The following is a 20,934-nucleotide window of genomic DNA, read 5'->3' as shown; positions in this document are numbered from 1 at the left end:
TCAATTTTGAGTACATATTATAATAATTATTTTAGAGTTTTAGTTTAGCAATTTATTAGCTTGCTTTTTGCAGTTGATCAACAAATACAAACACGGGGTGGATTAAGGGCTGAACTGATGAGTCAACAATCTCTGTCAGTATCTGAGTTGATGAACCAACAATCTCTGTCAATACCCCACCACTTCAAGTGTAAAGGACAGGAGTATTCTCCTTGACAAGACAGAATCAAACATTGACTTCTACAAGATCCAAGACAGTTAAAGAACCACCCCAGACAAGGATAATCATCACAAGGTAATGGTTTCTGAATACTGACTGTGGAACCAACCTTCAAGGGTTGACAATAATTTTGAGAGTCAGACCTATTTTAAGCTATTTCATCTTGCATTACAAATCAGTCTTACTCCAACTGGATATTTAGTTCCACTTTGTTTTGAAAATACCTTGTCTGCTTGCTTCTGCCGCAGGCTGTCTGGGCTTCCTCCCATGATTGAGTAAATACTAATCCTCCCATCAAAAGAAGCAGCAGAGAGCAAAGCAGGGTTTCTGGGACACCACTGAACATCAAAGCACCATTGAGTTGTAGTAGGCAGCTCATATAACACCTGCGCCCAAACCAGATATATTAGATCAACAGTGACAGCTATCAAAAGAAAGAACATGTACAAGAAAGATCAGCATGACATGTAGGGATATTTTAATAAGATATATTGATATTCAAATGTTTCTGACATCCTTTGCTTTTCTTTAGTTATCTGTGAAATCCTATTAATATGGAATGACTGTACTTACCATTTTATGACAATTTAGATTGAAATAGCATTTTTTTCCTTATTAGAATTTTCCTTCCTCCCTCTTTCTCCCTTTCAATTAGTCTCCACACAGATTCCAGTTACAGAAACCAACAAGAAACTAATGGATTCTTATAGCCCAGCTAAAAATACTGCAGGCAACATTTCAGTAAGAGAATCAATTAATGTGTCTACTTCAGTGGAGTGTACCCACACATTCAGAGCTTAGAAGCACTTTCACTGCTCTATTCCTACATTTTCCAGATGAGGGACAACCACCTGACCTGTAAACGATTCCTTAGGACTCTGATCTAGCTAGGAACAGGATATGGCATTGTTAACAAAACCAGTTCAGGAGACTTGCCAGTCCTCACTGTTTCCTACATTCTATTTGAAAACGTTTTACATTTTCATAATGTTAGAAGGTGGAATCTCTTAACTCATATTGGCTTTTAACATGAATTATGTACAGGTACACCTCTGCTGATGGAGCAAATGTATTCCTGGACATTAATTCTTTATAAGAAAATTCAGTACCAGCAGCAGAAATAACATGGAAAGAATGAGGATAGGTTCCTGCACTACAAAAAAGCAGTTCAACATGTTTCAGTAAACTTTTTATTCAGAATAACAACAGGCACACATGACATGAATCAATCATGCCAAGGAAGTCTTGCATAAGTAAATAAAAACATTTTGAACCTTCTAGAGACCAAGGCTTCTTCCAAAGTGCAGAGAGGGATGACTTTTTCTTTCACCCACCTCCACTTTTCTTATGATTTCCACTTGGGTGGCCAGAGCTAATTTTTTTAAAACATACTGGCTATAGCTGGTGAGGTAGGCCTGTCTGCTTTCTCATTTTCTTCTCTGTTTTGCTGTACATGCAGGCTCAGTAAGGGATCACATACCTAGCTACAGTAGGATTAGCCAGAGTACAATCCCACTCTTTCCCACCTCAAGCTATACTGCATTATTTACTACAGAGACATTGCTGGAATCTGACACTAAAAGGCTATGCCTCTCCAGCCTCCTCTCACCACTCTCCTTATGTTGATGGTGCTAAACAGACAATGAGGATATAATGAGGGCATAACAATCACCCAGTTAAAAAACGGAACAACTGTTAATAATATCATATTTTGTGAAGTCGAAGGTTTTCATGGCTGGCATCCATAGTTTTCTGTGGGGTTTTCGGCTATGTGGTCATGTTCTAGAAGAGTTTATTACTGACGTTTTGCCAGCATCTGTGGCTGGCATCTTCAGAGAGATTGCATTTTTATAAAACGGAGCCCTTTTTATAAAACGACTATAACTATTTTTCATAAGGGACTTGTTTTTTTCCTCAGTCAATCCAGAATGTTTGTTTAGACAGAAAGTCCAATTCTTGTACAGTTGTGTTGTACTAAGTGCAAAGTTAATATGCCCTATCATGCTATTCAGATAATAAATGCCTTTTTAATCTAAAAGCTTCAAACTTATATGCAAAGTGTACCTCTCCCGTGTTTGGATTGGAACAAAGAATTTTAGCATCCTTTCCACAACTCAGCAACAATTCAGGATCTGCCATACTCCAAGCAATGGTCAAAATGCCCCTATGTAAAATGAAACAAACAAAATCTTTGAAAAAGTGAATAATGGCTGCAACAAACCTTTCCCTCCAAGACTGAGACTCATGTTGTCTCACAAATTAAAATGATTACAACCTTCCTTATGGAAGGAAGACCCATAAAACACAAAAAGTTAAATTAAAACAAGTGCAACTATTATCAATATTAAAACAAATTAAAATTAAAATACATTTAAAATAATAAACTTAAAATATATTTTAAATACACTTTAAAATAAATAAACAGCAGTTAAAAACAGTACAATTTAAAACCAATACAGGAAGATGTCGTGATACCTCCAATATCTGCCAATATATTTTATATTTTAACATAATTTCCACATACCTCATCCCACGTGAAATTTCAAATAGGGTTGACAGGGAAGTACATATACCTTGCATGGCTTTCTAGAACCCGAAGTGGAGAAGATGCAAATCTAAGGTCCCACATCTGGATTACAGGCAGCCTGTCATCTTCTGAAGCCAGAACCATTTGTGTAGCAACATCTGGATGCCAAGCCAACCCTGAACAGTGCATCTGTAATAGCATAGCCAGTGTTCAACTAAGAGTATAAAGCAGGTTTAAGAAAAACAGCAACCCTCTTTCACATAATTAAGATTGCCTTTACATATATAAACCCCTTGGAAATAACCTTTATGCTTGGCTCAGAAAATGTGATTTTTTTTTCTTTCCTAAATGAATATCTCCAATAAAATACTGGTACACCATCCATGTAAAGCATGTTCACATCCCTGGATTAATGCAGGAGAAACCACACTGGTAGCAATCAACACTTTGGGAAGGGGAAATGAAAAAGGGCTTCAAATGAATGAATGTGCACCATAAAGCCTCCACTTTATAGAAAGAAAGCATTTATTATGAATTTATACCCATGCCATTCAATTTAAATGAACAAGCAAATTAAAGGAAAAACTCACCTACCTTCTAAATAACTGCATTACAGTTTAAGAGTTGTTGACCAAGACTGATACTACTGAGAGTCATTGGAACACAAAGCTATCTGCTATGTGAATATAATTACATTGGACTGTGGAAAGGCTGAGGATGGTTAACCAGCTGAAGAATAGACAGGTCTAGAACGAATCATGGAACCTTCCAGTATAAGCTGTAGGTCAATCAGGGTAAGTTGGGGAGGCTAGCTGGGTCCACGTGTTGCTGCACCATCATAAAACTGCTTGCATAGTGAGGTACTGGATTTTTTTTACACAACTTTATGAAAAGTACAACCACCAGCACAAAAGCGAGTTGCATGGGCACAGCATGCCAATAGATCCTGACCTAAGTAAAATTCTGATCCAGCAATTCACATTGTAATTCAAAATCTATTTTCACATGCTTTGTCTTCTGTGAACCCAACTTAAGAAAGGGCCTTCTCTGTGGTGGCGCCTCTATTGTGGAATTCCCTCCCTTTGGAGGCCCAGCTGGATTGGAGCCAACAATGGAATAATTTTGGCACCAAAATAAAACTTGAATTTTTATTAAATTCTTTGGGCCTAAGTGATTTTGCATATGTCTTATGGTTGCATTATGTAAAATTGTTTTAACTGGTTTTAATTAAAACCATTTAATCTATTTTTAATCTTTTCAAACTCTTGTTACTGTTTATTGTTTTAAATTGATTTTATTGTAAGTTGCCCTGAAATCTTCAGATATAGGGCGTGTTATTTAAATTTTCTAATAAATAACTAATAAAATTCAGGCTAAGGCTAAGAACAGGAAAGTGGAGAAATAGAGTTGCTGATGACAAGGTGACTTGGAAGTCTCTCATTCATAGGGTCACTGCAAGTTGATGTTGACTTAACAGAAGTTAACAATGACTTGGAGGACAAAATTGGAGGCATACTTATCAAAGTTGCAGATGATACCAAATTAGGAGGAATAGCTAATACCCCAGAGGACAGGACCAAAATTCAAAATGACCTGAATAGACTAGAAAGCTGGGCCAAAGCTAACAAAATGAAATTCAACACGGAGAAATGTAAGATACTGCACTTAGGGCAGAAAAATGAAATGCACAGATACAGGATGGGTGTCACCTGTCTGAATGAAACGACATGTGAAAGGGATCTGGGAGTCCAAGTGGACCACAAGTTGAACATGAGTCAACAGTGCAACGTGGCAGCTAAAAAGGCCAATGCAATTTTGGGCTGCATCAATAAAAGTATACTGTCTAGATCAAGGGAAGTAATAGTGCCACTATATTCTGCTCTGGTCAGGCCCCACCTGGAATATTGTGTCCAGTTCTGGGCATCACAATTTTAAAAGGATGTGGAGAAACTGGAGCATGCTCAAAGGAGAGCGACTAAAATGGTAAAGGGTTTGGAAGCCATGCCCTATGAGGAATGACTAAGGGAGCTTGGGCTGTTCAGCCTGGAGAAGAGAAGGTTAAGAGGTGATATGATAGCCCTGTTTAAATATTTGAAGGGATGTCATATTGAGGAGGGAGCAAGCTTGTTTTCTGCTGCTCCAGAGACTAGGACCAGGAACAATGGATGCAAGATACAGCAAAAGAGATTCCATCTCAACATTAGGAAGAACTTCCTGACAGTAAGGGCTGTCCGACAGTGGAACACACTCCCTTGGAGTGTAGTGGAATCTCCCTCCTTGAAGGTCTTTAAACAGTGGCTGGATGGCCATCTGTCGGGGATGCTTTGATTTGGATTTCCTGCATGGCAGGGGCTTGGACTGGATGGCCCTTGCGGTCTCTTCCAACTCTATGATTCTTTGATAACAAAAACCAAGTTGTGAGGCTTTATACATGATGGTCAATAGGTCCACATCCTATTGTTTACAACCATGGCCATGGTCAAACATTAGGATATGTTTTGTAAATATGCTAAGTGGGATGGGAAAAAGCTGATTCACTTCAATTTGACTGCTCTTGCCAATGGGAGAAGCTAAACAAAGTAACAACTTCCTATCCATAGTTTAACAAGATATTTGACTAGAGATCTCATGTAGCTCCTCTCCTAAAAAGCCTGCATCATACAGCATACATATGCTAGTCACCAGGTTGGGGAAGGTTTATAACAAACTGGATGAATAGTTACCCGGTTACTGTGGTCACTGACTTTGATGATAGGCTCATTTTTCCTGAGATCCCACACTGTAGCACGGCCACTGGGACTGGCAGAAGCCAAAATATGCTGGACTTGCCTGTTCCATGCAATGCAGCTGATGTCTTCAGGAGGCTATTGGAAATGGAAAATGCACTGGCATCAACCTCCACAGGCCAAACTGTCACCATGAATCACCAAATGTAACACCACACAGACACAGCTCTATCACAGCTGCAGTTCTCTAAAGTCACATAAATTAATACTACTTCCTTTCTGGAAATTAACTTTAAAAGGATAATCATCACAAAACTGGATTTCTAGACACACCTGCACAATAAGCTTCAGAAAACAATATAAGCTGACCATAATCATATAAACTTTTTATAACTTTTAATTATTTCAGCCATTAACCAATGTAAAAAGAAAAAAGAGGACTTCTGGAATCTTTAAGACTAACAGATTTATTTTTTATTTCAGGAAAAAGACCATAAATATCATTCTAAAATAAATCTGTTCGATGCCACACGTTTCTTTCTCTTTATGCTGCAAGTGACAAATATTTTGCTAGCCATTGGCTATCTTAACACTGCTGGACAAAATATATATTCTGTACCTGTGTCTTGGCCCCTGGAGTCATCGGTGTTGCAAAGTTGTTTAAATCCCAGATGTAGATCTCAGACTCATTAGCACCTGAGGCTACTAGGTTTGTCTGTAACAGAAAGGATACAGATCCATGCAATTAGAATTAAGTATCATCTAATCAACTCTTATTTTCACACTATGAATAATATGGGATGGGAATAGTGGTAACTAACCTGGAATAGGTTGACATCCAGAGCTCTTACAGGTCCTGTGTGTTTGTCTTTCTGTGCAATTACAACTTCATTTTCGCCGGCTAATATTTTAGCAGGGTCATATAAAATTATATTTCCATTCTCACCACCTGCAATAAGTACACCTGAAAGATTTCCATCAGATGCCATTTTGTGAGGGCCCCATATCAGCTTGTGATACCTGCAAATCAATTTCAATACAATGGGTTACTTAGAGAAATCCATTCTTCTCTCAGTCAAATCACACAACCAAGGAGTTTCATCTTCCCACATTGCGATCAGGACAGCAGTGTAGTTCCGTGATGCTAGCAGGTAATTTTTATCCAAACATCCACGCAAGCTTTCTCTAACTGTGTTGAGGAGAGACACAAGAAGGGGAAATGTACTGAGCCCCTAGACCTGTTGCCATTTTTATGGGACAGAAGAGGCTCTCTTCTTCATCCAGCTACTCTTTGTGGGGTGGGCAGGAGAGGTGGTGGAAGAGGAGAGGGCTTCTGTGATTATTATAGCAGATTAGAAAATGTCTGACCAGGGCTTCAGAGATGACAAGCTGGGTGATCTTACCTATATTGCGGGTTTGCTACAAAAATAAATTAGTATAAATTCTGAGAATGAGAATTTCAGCTTTTTAAACACTAAACCAGTAAGGCCTTACCATTTTAAATTTTTAAATAAGGATGAGCCGTTTCCAGGGATCTGAGGACATCCTACCACTGCATCTGAGAGGGCCTAAAACAGCTCCTCTCCAATGATAAATAGTATCCCTGGAGCTAGAAGGGGATACTATTCCCCCTGCAAATGCTTGAGAGGACAGCATGCAATTCATAGGGTGCACTTTGCCACCCTGCTTTAGAATTTCACAATACTACACATCTGCCATACACATTTTTGGGAGAGAAAATGTTTGATCTGCTTATGCTACAAATAATCCTATACAACAGTCTGAGTAAGCCAGGCACCTCTAACGGCAACAAAAGCAGTCAACACAGGCACATAGTTTTCTTTTGACAGTGTTATCTGCTATGAAAGATTCATGGCGTTGGTCCAATGTCAACAGAAAGTTTTCAACTCCTTCACTACTTTAAGAGGAGCCTCACTTGCTCTCATTGACATTGTTAAGGTTGCTTTGTCACACAAAAAAAAACAGCTGCTATTATATATGCTATTAAAAACGTCAGCTAGCAGAATTCTTCCTGTTAGGAGAATGTATGTTCAGGCTGCTTCAAAGCAACAAATCATGCAAGGAATTCCAAGATCACCTTTGCAGATCAAGGGCACAATCTATTGGGGAGGGGGTATTCATTGAAGACAGGAGCATGGGCAAATCCCTGGTCTGTGCATTAGATTGTTGGGGTGGTAAAAGAAGTATCCGAATGAGAGAAACTTCTCATAATCTCTGTTGTAGCTCTTTGTTTATGAGGTCAGAAAGGAAGGAACCAAGCAGAGCTATACCATTTAGTGAGTCACGAAACCATTGTTTCAAGTTGCAGCAGACCAGGAACATGCTACTCTCCCTCCAACCTTCCTGACCCATGAAGTATAGGAAAGACACAAGGGACCGTTAGGGCCCTGCTCTGTGTAAGGCTCAAAAGAATGACCCCTCTCTTCCATAGCTTGCTTTGGTATGCTTTCTGTGGCTTGGGCAAAGGAACTTTAATTTCTGGGCTAGCACTGCACATCTGGCATTACCAGGATATGTCAAATACATAGTTACATGCCTGGTTTAGTGTGGCAATGAAACTATGTGCTCTCTCTGTGTGCACAGGTCTCCAGGACCAGACACAGGCAACATAAGCATTTGGTCCTGAGTGTGGAGGCTTTGGCCTGGAGTGGTTTGTATCCAAGTCTTATATTTACTGCCATAAAAATAACAAAACACATCTGGAGAAAAAACACCTCCAGATTGGGCATGCTCTAGTCTAGGCGTAGTGAAACTTTGGGCCACAGATATCATGGATAACTTTTCTCATAAAAGCTGCATGATTTGTTGCTCTTGGAATATACCAGCTAGAACTTTTTCAAAGTTGAAGTGTAAAACACCAGCGTTCCTTTAGTGCTCTAAAGGGCTAGCATTCAAATCCTGACTTTTCTACATAAGATTGTGTTGTATGGTTATCGTAAGCAAATAAACAGCTTTTTAAAACTGCACATACCTATGAGTGGAGGAGAAAGTGGCACAGGACTTCATTTCCAGTGATGGATCTGTCAAGTCAAGTTCAAATATTTCCAGGGAGGCATTTGTACTGAAGCTAGCATCCAACTGCTGAGCAGAGGTACCTGAATAGAAACATGCCATTTGTTATTATAAAAATATCACTTTTGTATCCCAAAATAATTCCAAACATTTAAGCCTAATCTTGTTTTTAAATTTAAAAAGCCCTAATTGCTACTAATACTGCTCTTAACCAAAACTGCGTCCCTTTTATGTTTGTGACCTTTGATCACTTGTGGTATCTCTTTCACACAGAAAGGTATTCACAATTATAAAGGAAAAAAGGAACCAAATATGCCATAACAATAGGGGACTAATGAAGAAAGCTAAATAAGCACTGAATAAACTCAGTGACTTCTATCAAGGCTTCAAACTGTACACAGACACCTATTTATTATTATTATTATTATTATTATTATTATTATTATTATTATTAACCTTTATTTATAAAGCGCTGTAAATTTACACAGCGCTGTACATACAATCTTTTAGTTAGATGGTTTCCTGCCCTCAGGCTTACAATCTAAGAAGACACGACACAAAAGGAGAAGGGAGTGGTGGTGGGGAATGAGATCAGGTCCAGCAATTCTTCTCCACCTCTGAGGCCTGGACCAAGGCAGATGGACTGGAAGGAAGACCCATAAAACACACTGGGCCATGCTTTCAATAACAACACACACACACACACACACACACACATAGAATTATGATGAAACCAAAATTCACATTCTTTGTAATGACTGTAAACGATGCAACCCAGAGAAGTCATATGACAAATTAACAAATTCTGTTGTATAGGTGGTTTGAAGATAAACTGATGGAGAGTTTTGGAGATCAGAGTTCAGTATTGCACTTGAGCATAAAAACTTACTGAGTGACTTTGGGTAAATCACACTCTCTCAGCCTCAGAGAATGGCAACGGCAATGGCAAACCCCTTCTGAAGAAAATTCAGAAAATAAAAACTATATGATAGGATTGCCTTAGGGCTGCCATACGTAAAAAATAACTTGGAGGCACACCACAACACCAAAAGTTCTATTAATGATTATGAAAACTAAATAGAACTTCCATATACACTGATACAGTCTACCTCTAAACACCAGGTGCTAGGGCCAAATAACAAATACATATATTCCATCTCCTTCATGCTCTACTTGTAACAAAAAAGCTAGGTGGGTGTCCCCACAATACAATTCTCATGCTTTATTTAGGGCAAGCATAAATTAAACTGAAACAACTCAGACCCCCTCCCAAAAGGCACAGTTTTTGTCTGCTGGGAAAGCAATACCAAATTGCTAAATGATCAGTCAACTATGGGATGTTCTTCAATTATGAGCTTCAGCTGCAATTGTAACAAATGGATTCAGTCTCTTTCAAAACTTACCAGTAGCCAAGTAAATGGGATGGTGGTGAGATGGACTCCATGCCTGCATGGCAGTACGGTCTATCTCTTTTAGCTTCATCCTGTTAAAGTTATAATAGGCAGGTTAACGCTAAGTAGAAATAAAGGCTGGAGGAGGAAATCATCTTTTAAACCAGTGCTTCTCAATTATTTTCTGTCATGCCCCCCCTAGGAAGAAGAAAACATTTTGCGCCCCTGCGTGACTGTAAATAGTATCATTTGTCTATAAAATTGTTATAAGTACACCTCTGCATAACAGAGCCTCACGCCCCCCCTGGGGGGCCCGCCCCACTATTTGAGAAAGGCTGTTTTAAACCAAAACTTTACAAGGGAAAAATGTATTCATAATTTTATTTAAATATTAATTGGAAGAAATGAACATGCTTGTGTTAAATTAGTATTCAGAATATTCAACATTACAAATTCCAGAATAGATCTGCTTGGTTGCAACCTAAACCAGGATCTTTCTATACTGACTTAAAAGTAGGACCCATTGTGTTTAATGGAGCTCACTCCTGTAAATAGGTACAGGATGGTAGCGTTAATGTAAGCATAGCGAGAATCTGGTTCTCCCAATAAGAATGTACTCAAACATGAAACTGCTTCTGTTTTTCCCAAGGTATTCCAGAGTTTAATTCCAATTACTGCTATTAGTAACTGAGAAGTCAAGACGTACTCATTAGAGGATGTCTTAAAAAAATGTACACTTGGCTCTCACTTTTTGTGGACTTAGAGTCTGCAGTCTTACTCTTCACAGGAGGGACAAAATGGCGACATGTGCCCATGGGTGGCCCCACACGTACACTTCAGGAGCACGCGCCATTATTTTTAATGGGACTCAAATATTTGCGAGTTGTCATGGGGGGGGGGGTCCTGGAACGTATCCCCTGCAAATTAGGAGGGGCTACTGTATTTGCATTAACAGTTTGATGACAGCCTGCATACCCCTGAGGCAACTGGGAAAAGTTGGATGTTTGTCCAGATGATCAACTTTCCCTATTAGATTTTAACCCCTTTCTTACAAGCTCTGTTTGTGTGATAATACAGCGAGCAATCCTGCACACAGATAGCAGTAGAAAGGAGGAACACATGAGCCTGGTTGTCGGATAGGATGCGTTTGCTGTAAGGGGATACAGCTCCCTGTTTTCCCCACATAGATTGATATGCACTCTGGGGATGCATCAAGCATCCGACAAAAGAATTTATACTGAAGCTGAAGTGGTCTCAAAGCAAAGCTGGGAGATGACCTGTTGAGAATTGAATTTGGAACAGTATTCTCAGGCTGTCTATGGAAGGCCAAGCTAAGTAACTACTACTCAAAGTGGTGGTCTGTGGACCAGTGCTGACTTATGGCAAATTTCAAAGGGGGGGGGGGAGAAAGAATAATAATCTATGGTCACAAATATAATGCCAGTTCCAGGCAGTTCTCTCACATTGGATAGCTTAAGCAGAATCAAGCTCAATGATATTCTGCCAGTTATAGCTTTTTAGTTCTTATCTGAGAACAGGGAAGGCAACAGAAGCAGAGGTTGATGTTCAAACCCATAACAGACCACATCACCATACAGTCGGCTGAAAATCAACCTCAAATGCAACCCATAAGTCAATCTGCACCTTCTAGTTTGAGGGCCGCTTTTTGGGCTGGTTTTTTTGCACTGGGTGATGGTGGTTGGGATAATAAAATGCAATCCACCACAGTTGGGGCCATTTAGAGAGTCTTTTTCATCCCCAAAATTCAAACATGGGAGGGGGCTGCAAATAAGAGTCTGGGACCACTTCAGAGCAAGTGCTGTGGGGGACACCGTGGAGCCACTAAGAATGTACAGCAGGATGATTCTAACGCTTTACCTCTGCTATGATCCAATCCAAAATTGTGCCATGCATCATCAGACTAATTGTGTTAGTTACAGTATACTGTAGCCATTTATCCAGTAACTACTCAGTGAAATGTAGGATACACTGTATTGTATTTTAATCCTATTATGGTCTAAATCAGTCCTACTCAAAGTGGACCAGTACCTGTCAGCATCCTTTTGGCTGTTGGTCTTTCCAAGAGAGAGAAAAAAAAAACAGTTGTAGACAAATGGGCATGAATATGGTGCTCATCTTTGGTGCAATAAGAAAAAAACCTTGCTTGTTCCTTGCATAGATAACTTAAGAAGAACTGGTTTAAGTCATGCTGCACAATGTCTAAAGAAACGTATTTATGAAGCATTTAATTAAGTTAGCAGTTAAAATATTTGCTCATTAAACATGGACAAAATTCTATTCTTGCATAAAATTTGAACAAAAGCTTTAACTCTGTTGGGAGTCCCAATTAAAGATGACACATTGAATCGATAGGCTTTTCCTATGGGTTTGTCCACCAACAGATGAGTCAATGGGTCTACTGTAGTTGGGACTAATCAACATAATACAGGCTCAAATCTTCTTGGGCAGAAATTTCAAAGGGTGACACAAATCCATTCCAGTTCATGAATAGTGATTCAACCTACAGGCTTCTAAAGTTAATTATTTCCCCAATGTATACAGAATGTTCTGCATTCAAAACTTCACACTAGTACAGGTAAATCCTAATAAATTGCCTAATCTGCTCCTAAAGGACCCCAAGCGTTTGCTATCTACCTCCTCCAGCCCCAAAGATGGACCATATGGAACTCCATTACCTCCTGTAGCTAAGCTAGCATAAGCAGCTCACACGTCAACAGTTCTGGTACTGTACTATCTTTGCTTCAAGTCTTGTCTAAAGATATGTAGACTGCAGAGTACACAAAGACTAAGAAAATTATAAATTAGGGGCTGTGATACATTTTTCATTATTGTGTGCATCTCACCCACATACATTCTAAAATAAATATATACCACTAGCAATCCACTACATCATGCTGTCCTATAAATGGAAAAGTTTAAATGTCCTGTCACTTTCTCAGTGATTAGAGCTTGGAGTATCATGTTAATGGAGAAATTAACTGAGCAGAAGATAGATAGGTCTTACCTAGTCTGGTCTGATCCAACATGTTCCTTATTATGTTTTAATAAGCAATTCAGTTACTGGCTGTTAAGACACTACACCATTCTTCCTCTTTCCCTTTAGTTAAGCCATCTCGTAATAGCAATAATTTAAAAGGTGATGAGTAGTTCATCGATCACTACCTTAACTATCACTACATTGAAAGAACACAGTCTTCAAACTTCTCAGGCTTTCAGAACCTTTTAATCTCAACCTGTTCGATATCTACAGTCCAAAACACACTGCAATAATAATCCAGTTTGAGCCTACTTTAACTGCCGTGGCTCAGTGCTAGGGAATCCTGGGAATTGTAGTTTATTGTTGCAACAGAGCTCTCTGACAGAAAAAGCCAAATGTCTCACAAAACTAGTTCCCAGAATTCCCTAACATTGAACTAGGGCAGTTAAAATAGTGTCAAACTGGATTATTTCTGCAATGTGTTTTGGACCAATCTTGCCTATTTCTCTCTCTCTCCTAATTTCCTTCCATACCCAGGATCCCCCCCCCCCCCCATTAAAACAATTTTTGGGGTAAAACTTCCATTTAAGATGGCAACTGTGGTTGTGCACATGCAGCTCTGCACTGGCATGGACCAGCCTGGGTTCCTGAATAACCCAATGAAGATCACAGGCCTATGTTTACAAAAATGCTTCTCATGCAGAGATCTGGTAACTGGGTGCAACTTCCTTCAGAATGATGCCAGCTCAAGGTTTTCTGCTGCACTGTGAGTGAAGCCTCTCTGGAAGATATTATGGTTGAAGAATATAAGTACAGTAGATAAATCATAAAGTTAAAGGTAAAGGTTTCCCCTTTGACAAGGTTGTCAAGTCTGTAGATACTGACTGTATCTACTGTACTGACTGTATATAAATCTGTACCTGTAGATAAGACTGTACCAAGTCTTATAGATAAATCATAAATACCTTCTATATGTTCTTGTTGGCAATGGCAACTCCAACTGATAACAAGGTCATAGAATCATAGAATCGTAGAGTTGGAAGAGACCACTAGGGCCATCCAGTCCAACCCCCTGCCATGCAGGAAATCCAAATCAAAGTATCCCTGACAGATGGCCATCCAGCCTCTGTTTAAAGACCTCTAAGGAAGGAGACTCTATCACCTTCCGAGGAAGTGCATTCCACTGTCGAACAGCCCTTACTGTCAGGAAGTTCCTCCTAATGTTGAGGAGGAATCTCTTTTCCTGTAGCTTGCATCCATTGTTCCGGGTCCTGTTCTCTGGAGCAGCAGAAAACAAGCTTGCTCCCTCCTCAATATGACATCCTTTCAAATATTTAAACAGGGCTATCATATCACCTCTTAACCTTCTTTTCTCCAGGCTAAACATCCCCAGCTCCCTAAGTCGTTCCTCATAGGGCATGGTTTCCAGACCCTTCACCATTTTTGTTGCCCTCCTTTGGACACGCTCCAGTTTCTCAATGTCCTTTCTGAATTGTGGCGCCCAGAACTGGACACAGTATTCTAGGTGGGGCCTGACCAAAGCAGAATACAGTGGCACTGTTACTTCTCTTGATCTAGACACTATGCTTCTATTGATGCAGCCTAAAATAGCATTGGCCTTTTTAGCTGCCGCATCACACTGTTCACTCATGTTCAACTTGTGGTCTACTTGGACGCCTAGATCCCTTTCACACGTAGTTTCATTCAGCCAGGTGTCACCCATCCTATATCTGTGCATTTTATTTTTCCGCCCTAAGTGCAATACCTTACATTTCTCAACTGGGCACACTAAGCTAAAACCCACTGAATACATGTTTGTTGAAGCACTGGAGGATTCTGGGAGATGTAACTTGCTTTGATTCTGTGCATGAGGCTTGTGCATTAAGTCCACCAGCAAAATAACAAGAAAGCTATGGAACACTACTATGCCAAATGTGGATAATTTCCACCTACATCCCTCCACCCAAGTAATTATGGCCAGTAAAATGTGGCCCTCATTCTGACAACCAACAGCCCAGGATTTTATTCTATCTACAGCTTTGTCTTAATATTTTATCTAAAACATCAAGTGAGAAATCTCCACAGTATCTTTCCCTTGAATGTGAAACAAGGTAAAAGAAGAAAGTGGAAAATAGAAAGACCACAAACTTTCACATAACTATCACTCATCTTCAAGGATAATTTACCAAGTGCTTTAACTGGCAATCACATAGGCCCTGTACAGACGGGCCCTTTGCGGCGCGTCGATGATGTGCTAGGGTTGCCTTGGGGTGGCGCATACACACGCCCTACAACCCTAGCACATGATGAGGGTGTTGCAGCTGCACAGCACCACCCACACAGCGCACACAGCTATGACGTCGCAGCTGCGCAGCATCCAAACAGTGCTGCGCAGCTGTGACGCCATTGAGATGTCTTTGTAGGTTTGCAGCAGCACAAATGCACTGCAAAAAAGAGCCGCTTTTTAATGTGCCTTTGTTGCTGCGCAGCCGCATCACACAGTTTGCTGCTGTGGAGCAAAGAGAGGCGCCTCCCTGATGCCTCTTTTTGGCAGTCTGTACCCCGCCATGGACACACATAGGACAACGACACATAAAACAGCCCTTGGGGTTCTCACATTCTTCAGCCACTTATCTTGCAAACAAAGGTAACTTTAATACAAAAGCTGCTGTAGCCCACCCTTACAACAAATTATAACTGCATCTGCACTTCAGAAATAATTAGGGTTGACACCACTTTAACACCAATTGGCTCAATGCTATGGAATACTGGGATTTGTAGCTTGGTGAGCTATTTAGCCTTTTCTCTCAGAGCTTTCGTACCACAACAAACTATAAATCCCAGGATTCCATATCTTAGATCCATGGCAGTTAAAGCAATCCCAATCTGCATTATTTCTGCAGTGGAGATGCAGCCTAGGACAGCAACAGAGTTTTTCCAGAAATAGCTCTGAAAATTTCAGATCATTTTGCCTGAGAAGATTTGAAGATCTACAACTTTACTGCAGTTCTGGAAAAGCTGTAAAACTTTTCTTTCTCAGCAGGAACTTTGTCAGTTAATTCATATGTGGCTCTTGTTTTAAACTCTACTACTGCTTTGTTTTATATTAGTTTTATAATTTTTCTTCCTTGTTACACATACAAGCTTTTAGGAAAGCATGTTTAAAATTAGCAACTAAAATAATATGATCTGCCAGACTGCCACAGAAGAACAAATGTAATTTTAAATATGTAGAAAATACCACTTAATTTCAGAATTCTTTTGCTGAGTATGAGAGAAGGGAAGGGAAGTTGACTAACAGTCAACTTCAACGGGTTTGTTATTAAATTTACCTTTGTTCAGAATGATAAGAAACAAGATAGGGTCATTTCTCTCATTTGTTCTACTTCTGCCGGTACTGAAAGCTTTTTATATTGTATTTGTCCTATCAGAAACTTAAATGTTCTAAGAAGAAAAACTGGAAGCAATGAAATATCATTATGACTATATTGTATTCTGTGTCCATAAGAGGTTATCATTTTTCCCCATTTAGGTTATCATATAAACACCATGTAAAGACACATTTCCTGAAATAAGTATGCTTGATATAAGTGTCCTTGCATCCATCCAACAGGAATCTAGGAGTCATCCTCATGTGAAACCTAAAAATGTATATAATGTACAATGAAACTAGAAACTTTGATTCCTCACACCAAGTGAGAAATACAGTATTAACCTGTAACATGCCATAAATAAAATGGTTCATTACTCTTTAACCCTCAGGAAGATTGGATATTTTAATCCTCCACCTAAAAGCACTTTACAATATAGCCACCTGAAGATTTGGAAACAATGACCACAAGTTTCAGCCACCTGCCATGTACAGATTGGAAAAACACAAAGACAAAAGCTGCCACAATAAACATTGCCTCAAGAAATCAACTACATCTGTGTTACTTTTTTGGCACACATAGGCGGCTTATAGCTACGTAAACATTCCTACTTATACGAACACATTTTCTGCCTCTGGGTGTTTGGGAACAGTCAAATACCCTTCATAGTGCACCAAGAAACATTCCTGCAAACATGGGGCATTTTAATACCCTGAAATACATCTGAATTCTCTCACTGGAGTAAAAAATATCCCAAATTAAGGCACTTGCTAGAAATTAAGAGGAGCGGTTAAGAGGTGATAGGATAGCCCTGTTTAAGTATTTGAAGGGATGTCATATTGAGGCTGGAGCAAGCTTGTTTTCTGCTGCTCCAGAGAATAGGATACGGAACAACGGATGCAAGCTACAGGAAAAGAGATTCCACCTCAACGTTAAGAGGAACTTCCTGACAGTAAGGGCTATTCGACAGTGGAACACACTCCCTCGGAAAGTAGTGGTGTCTCCTTCTTTGGAGGTCTTTAAACAGAGGCTGGATCGCCATCTGTCAAGGATGCTTTGATTAGGAGTTCCTGCATGGCAAAGGGTTGGACTGGATGGCCCTTGTGGTCTCTTCCAACTCTATGAATTTGAATTAACATTTTCACATACCATTTTATATAAAGATACCATTTCACTCTCCCACTGTATATAATAAGACTTGAGCATCCACAGATTTTGGTATCCACGGGGGGTCCTGGAACCAAACCCCAGCAGATACCGAAGGCCCACTGTAATATGGGACAATGTTTTGCATTATTGTACTTGGAAAGCCTTGTGCCTCTTGCTATTTTTAGGGATACTAAGAGAGCATGCAATGTTCCACGGTGCTCAGCCATGTAGAGAACCTTTGATACTGACACAGCATAGAATAAAGCACCACCTCTCATTTAGAGAGATTAGCAGGCAGGAGGACACGTATACAACCATGCCTGGTTTCTCTTTAAACCAGTACGTAACTAATTTAGCTGAGAAATATGTTAGATTTGTGCCAGGCAGCATTATGCAGGACTGCCTGCAGAATGGAGAGACCATTTAAAACATTCAGAATCAGTGCTACATAAACAAGAATGCATGCTTGTTATGCTGCACTAAAAAAATCCAAAACAACAACTTTTTACTAACTTTGCATTCAAGATTTCCAGTTCACCTGCAACTTTGCACTAAAAATATATGTATGTGTATACTTACATACTCCATCACCACCACACACCTTTAGCAAGAGTCCAAAGCAAAGGATTATGGAGTAAATACTCTACCCTAGATTATTTTTTATGCATACATGCTGAATGAAATGATCCTGAGTAAAAGTTTTGTATGTAAGTCACAAGCATATATCCTCGTGAAATTAAGATGCTGGCAGAAAAATGTTAACTCACAATCATTGAAGAGTGTGACACAAATCAATTAAGCCCACAATTTCCAACATTACTGGATGGGTGAAGAATTCAGAGACTCAGCTGTGTTATAATCTAGAATATCTGTGCAAAGGCATCTTGTAGCACCTTTAAGATGAACAGAGAGGAAAGCAACTGGTAGCATAAGCTTTTGTAGACTTAAGCCTACGAAAGCTTGTGCTACCACTCTGTTTTGCACAATTAGACTTGAGATCCCTTTGCAGGATGATCCCATCATTCAATACTACAGGAATTCAAACTAAAAGGAAAAGAGATTCCATCTAAACATTAGGAAGAACTTCTTTATGGTGGCAGAGAGTGGTGGAATCTCCTTCTTGCTGTCAGAAGTGATTTGACTGTGTATTCTTGCATGCCAAAATGGAGTTGGACTGGATAGCCCTTGTGGTCTCCTCCAACTCTATGATTCTAATACATTTTGGCTGTGAAGTACACATTTTAGGAAACTTTTACAATGCACTTTTAGGAATTAAAATGGGAGGTTCAAACATGAAAGAAATGGAAATAATTACAGGTGACTTTAGGCAAGTCACATGCTCTCAGCCTCAGAGGAAAGCAATGGCAAACCTCCTCTGAACAATTCAGGTTCAGATAGTTTGCCTTAGGTTGCCGTAAACTGGAAATGACTTGAAGGCACACAACATCAACAAAAAGTTGTTTCACATTAATGCAAAGTACACTCATAATATTTTGCTGGTACAGTGAAATCCCCTTTCTTTTCTTAATAACCACAGGCATACATAAATTGATTTTTCAACCAAATATGGAAAGAAATCTTGCAAACGCTAAACTCCATTAATTCATTGGGTTCCACAGCCTCTAGTCTACGTCGTCCTTTCTTTCTACCCTACAATTTCCAAGGCTTAGAAGAAATGAATGAGTCACAACTAACTGCTTACTCCTTTCCTCAATCAGCCAATGGAGAACAAAGATCTAAAACACACTGCAGAAATAATCCAGTTTGAGACCGCTTTAACTGCCCTGGCTGAGTGCTAGGGAATCCTGGGAATTGTAGTTTAGTGTGGCAACAAAATCTCAGACAGAGAGGGCTAAATGTCTCACAAAACTACAGTTCTCAGAATTCCCTAGCAATGAGCCAGGACAGTTAAAAAGGTCTCAAATCGGATTGTTTTGGCATTGTGTTTTGGATCACGCTGCAAAATCAGAAGGCAGCTCAGTCCAGGAGACACTCACTCTTTGAGTCCAGTTCCTATCCCTTTGTAACTTTGGGAGAGGGGAAAAAGGCCCCTTACTGGGGGGAAAAAAGCAACCCAGCCTTTTAGGTCTAAAGCCTGGGTAGCAATGCTCTTTCTGCAATATGTCAGATCATGGCTCATCCTGACATCATCTTCACCTGATAAATTCCAAGTTTTGATTGCAACACTTTGTTGTTGTGTGCTTTTAAGTCATTTCTGGCTTATGGCGACCCTAAGGCGAACCGACCACAGGGTTTTCATGGCAAGTTTCTTCAGAGGTTTGCATTGCCTTCCCCTGAGGCTGAGAGAGTGTGACTTGCCCAAGGTGGGTTTCCATGGCTGAGTGGAGGGATTCAAACCCTGGTCTCTAGGGTCATAGTTGAATGTCCAAACCACCATTTGGGGGTAAACCCACCTCGAATAGTGGTTTAAGTGCTGGTCTAAAGCTGTAGAGACCAGGGTTCGAATCCCTGCTTGGCCATGAAACCCACTGGCCTTAGGCAAGTCACACTCCCTCAGAAATCCCTGGTGTCAAAAGATGTCTACATTACATATACACAACAACAGCAACAACAACATTGTATATAATATAATGCTTTGAGGGTTGGGCTGTGACTCAGTCCAAATGCAACTGAGGAAGTAGACTGAAGTCTATGAAAGCTCCTGCTGCCAATTCCTTTCTTTCAGTTAGTCCCAAAGGTGCTGCAAGGTCTCTCTCTGAGCTGGGTTCGAATCCTGGCTCAATGGAAAACCCATTGGATGCAATTGAGCAAGTCACACTCTCTCAGCCTCAGCATTGGTGGCAACGCTCCTTTGTTTGAGCAAACCTTGCGAGGATATATATAGTGTTCCATAAGTCGGAAACTACTTGAAGGCACACAACAACAACAACAACAGCCAACCTAGGAATGGCACCGTTTACACACTCTGTAGTAAAATACACGCCCGAGGTGTAAACAAGCCAAAGAGGGGCTAGAAATAGCCAAGACCCAAGTTTTGTTAAAGACGAAACAAAAAGGGAGGCGTTGGGGGACTCAGTCTGGGGACAAAATGGCTGGCTCCGTTCCGCCTCACCTGCCGCTCCTTTTGGGGGCTCTTTCCAGGAAAGGAAGGCCTCAGCCGCGGCCTCCTCCTCCTCCGTCGCCTCCCTGAAAGGCCCCCGAAGGAAGCTGCTCCACGTTCCGCTTCAACGTGGCAGCAGCAGCCGGAGCGCCGCCTCCAAGCCGCCGGCTTCCGGGGCAAACTGACACCCGCCGCCCGCCGCTTGGGTTGGGCCTAGGCCTAGGAAGAGGAGGAGGCCGGGCCTAGTCGTAGTTGTGGTCGTAGGCGACGAGCCTTTGGCCTCCTCTCAGAGGGGCTTCCATGAGGCAACCCTCGGCCAAACTCCATTAAATAAAAACAAAACACAACACTGTCTGCTATTTTGGGGTTGTTTTTTGTGTGACTTTGACATGCCAATGGCGTGTGTGTGTCTAGCCCTAGTTTCCACTCCTCTAAATGCATCTGAGGACGTAGACCGT

At 40.5% G+C, this 20,934-nt stretch overlaps 1 protein-coding gene across 10 annotated transcripts in view; it reads right to left on the bottom strand.

Annotated features, from left to right (window-relative positions):
- SEC31A (SEC31 homolog A, COPII component) overlaps nt 1-20,643 on the bottom strand; it is a 70,958-nt gene extending 50,315 nt beyond the window's left edge. For 4 of the 10 annotated variants that reach the window (XM_089526213.1, XM_089526214.1, XM_089526215.1 and 1 more), the window contains exons 1-9: nt 20,489-20,643; nt 9,910-9,989; nt 8,466-8,589; nt 6,295-6,493; nt 6,093-6,188; nt 5,471-5,611; nt 2,794-2,936; nt 2,285-2,384; nt 445-606 (exon numbers count right to left, since the gene is read on the bottom strand). In XM_089526213.1, the coding sequence (XP_089382339.1) occupies nt 445-606; nt 2,285-2,384; nt 2,794-2,936; nt 5,471-5,611; nt 6,093-6,188; nt 6,295-6,493; nt 8,466-8,589; nt 9,910-9,988 (1,044 nt within the window). In that variant the 5' untranslated portion in view covers nt 9,989; nt 20,489-20,643. The remainder of the gene's footprint in view (nt 1-444; nt 607-2,284; nt 2,385-2,793; nt 2,937-5,470; nt 5,612-6,092; nt 6,189-6,294; nt 6,494-8,465; nt 8,590-9,909; nt 9,990-20,488) is intronic. The other 6 variants (XM_089526218.1, XM_089526219.1, XM_089526220.1 and 3 more) reach the window with 3 other exon arrangements.
- Between the last annotated feature and the right edge of the window lie 291 nt (nt 20,644-20,934).

The sequence above is a fragment of the Sceloporus occidentalis genome, unplaced genomic scaffold (genome assembly GCF_023333645.1).
Source record: "Sceloporus occidentalis isolate IW3139 unplaced genomic scaffold, rSceOcc1.0.p SCAF_5, whole genome shotgun sequence".
NCBI lineage: Eukaryota > Metazoa > Chordata > Lepidosauria > Squamata > Phrynosomatidae > Sceloporus > Sceloporus occidentalis.
Note: the sequence above shows the minus strand (reverse complement) of the source record. Positions and strands in the feature narration are given on the sequence as shown.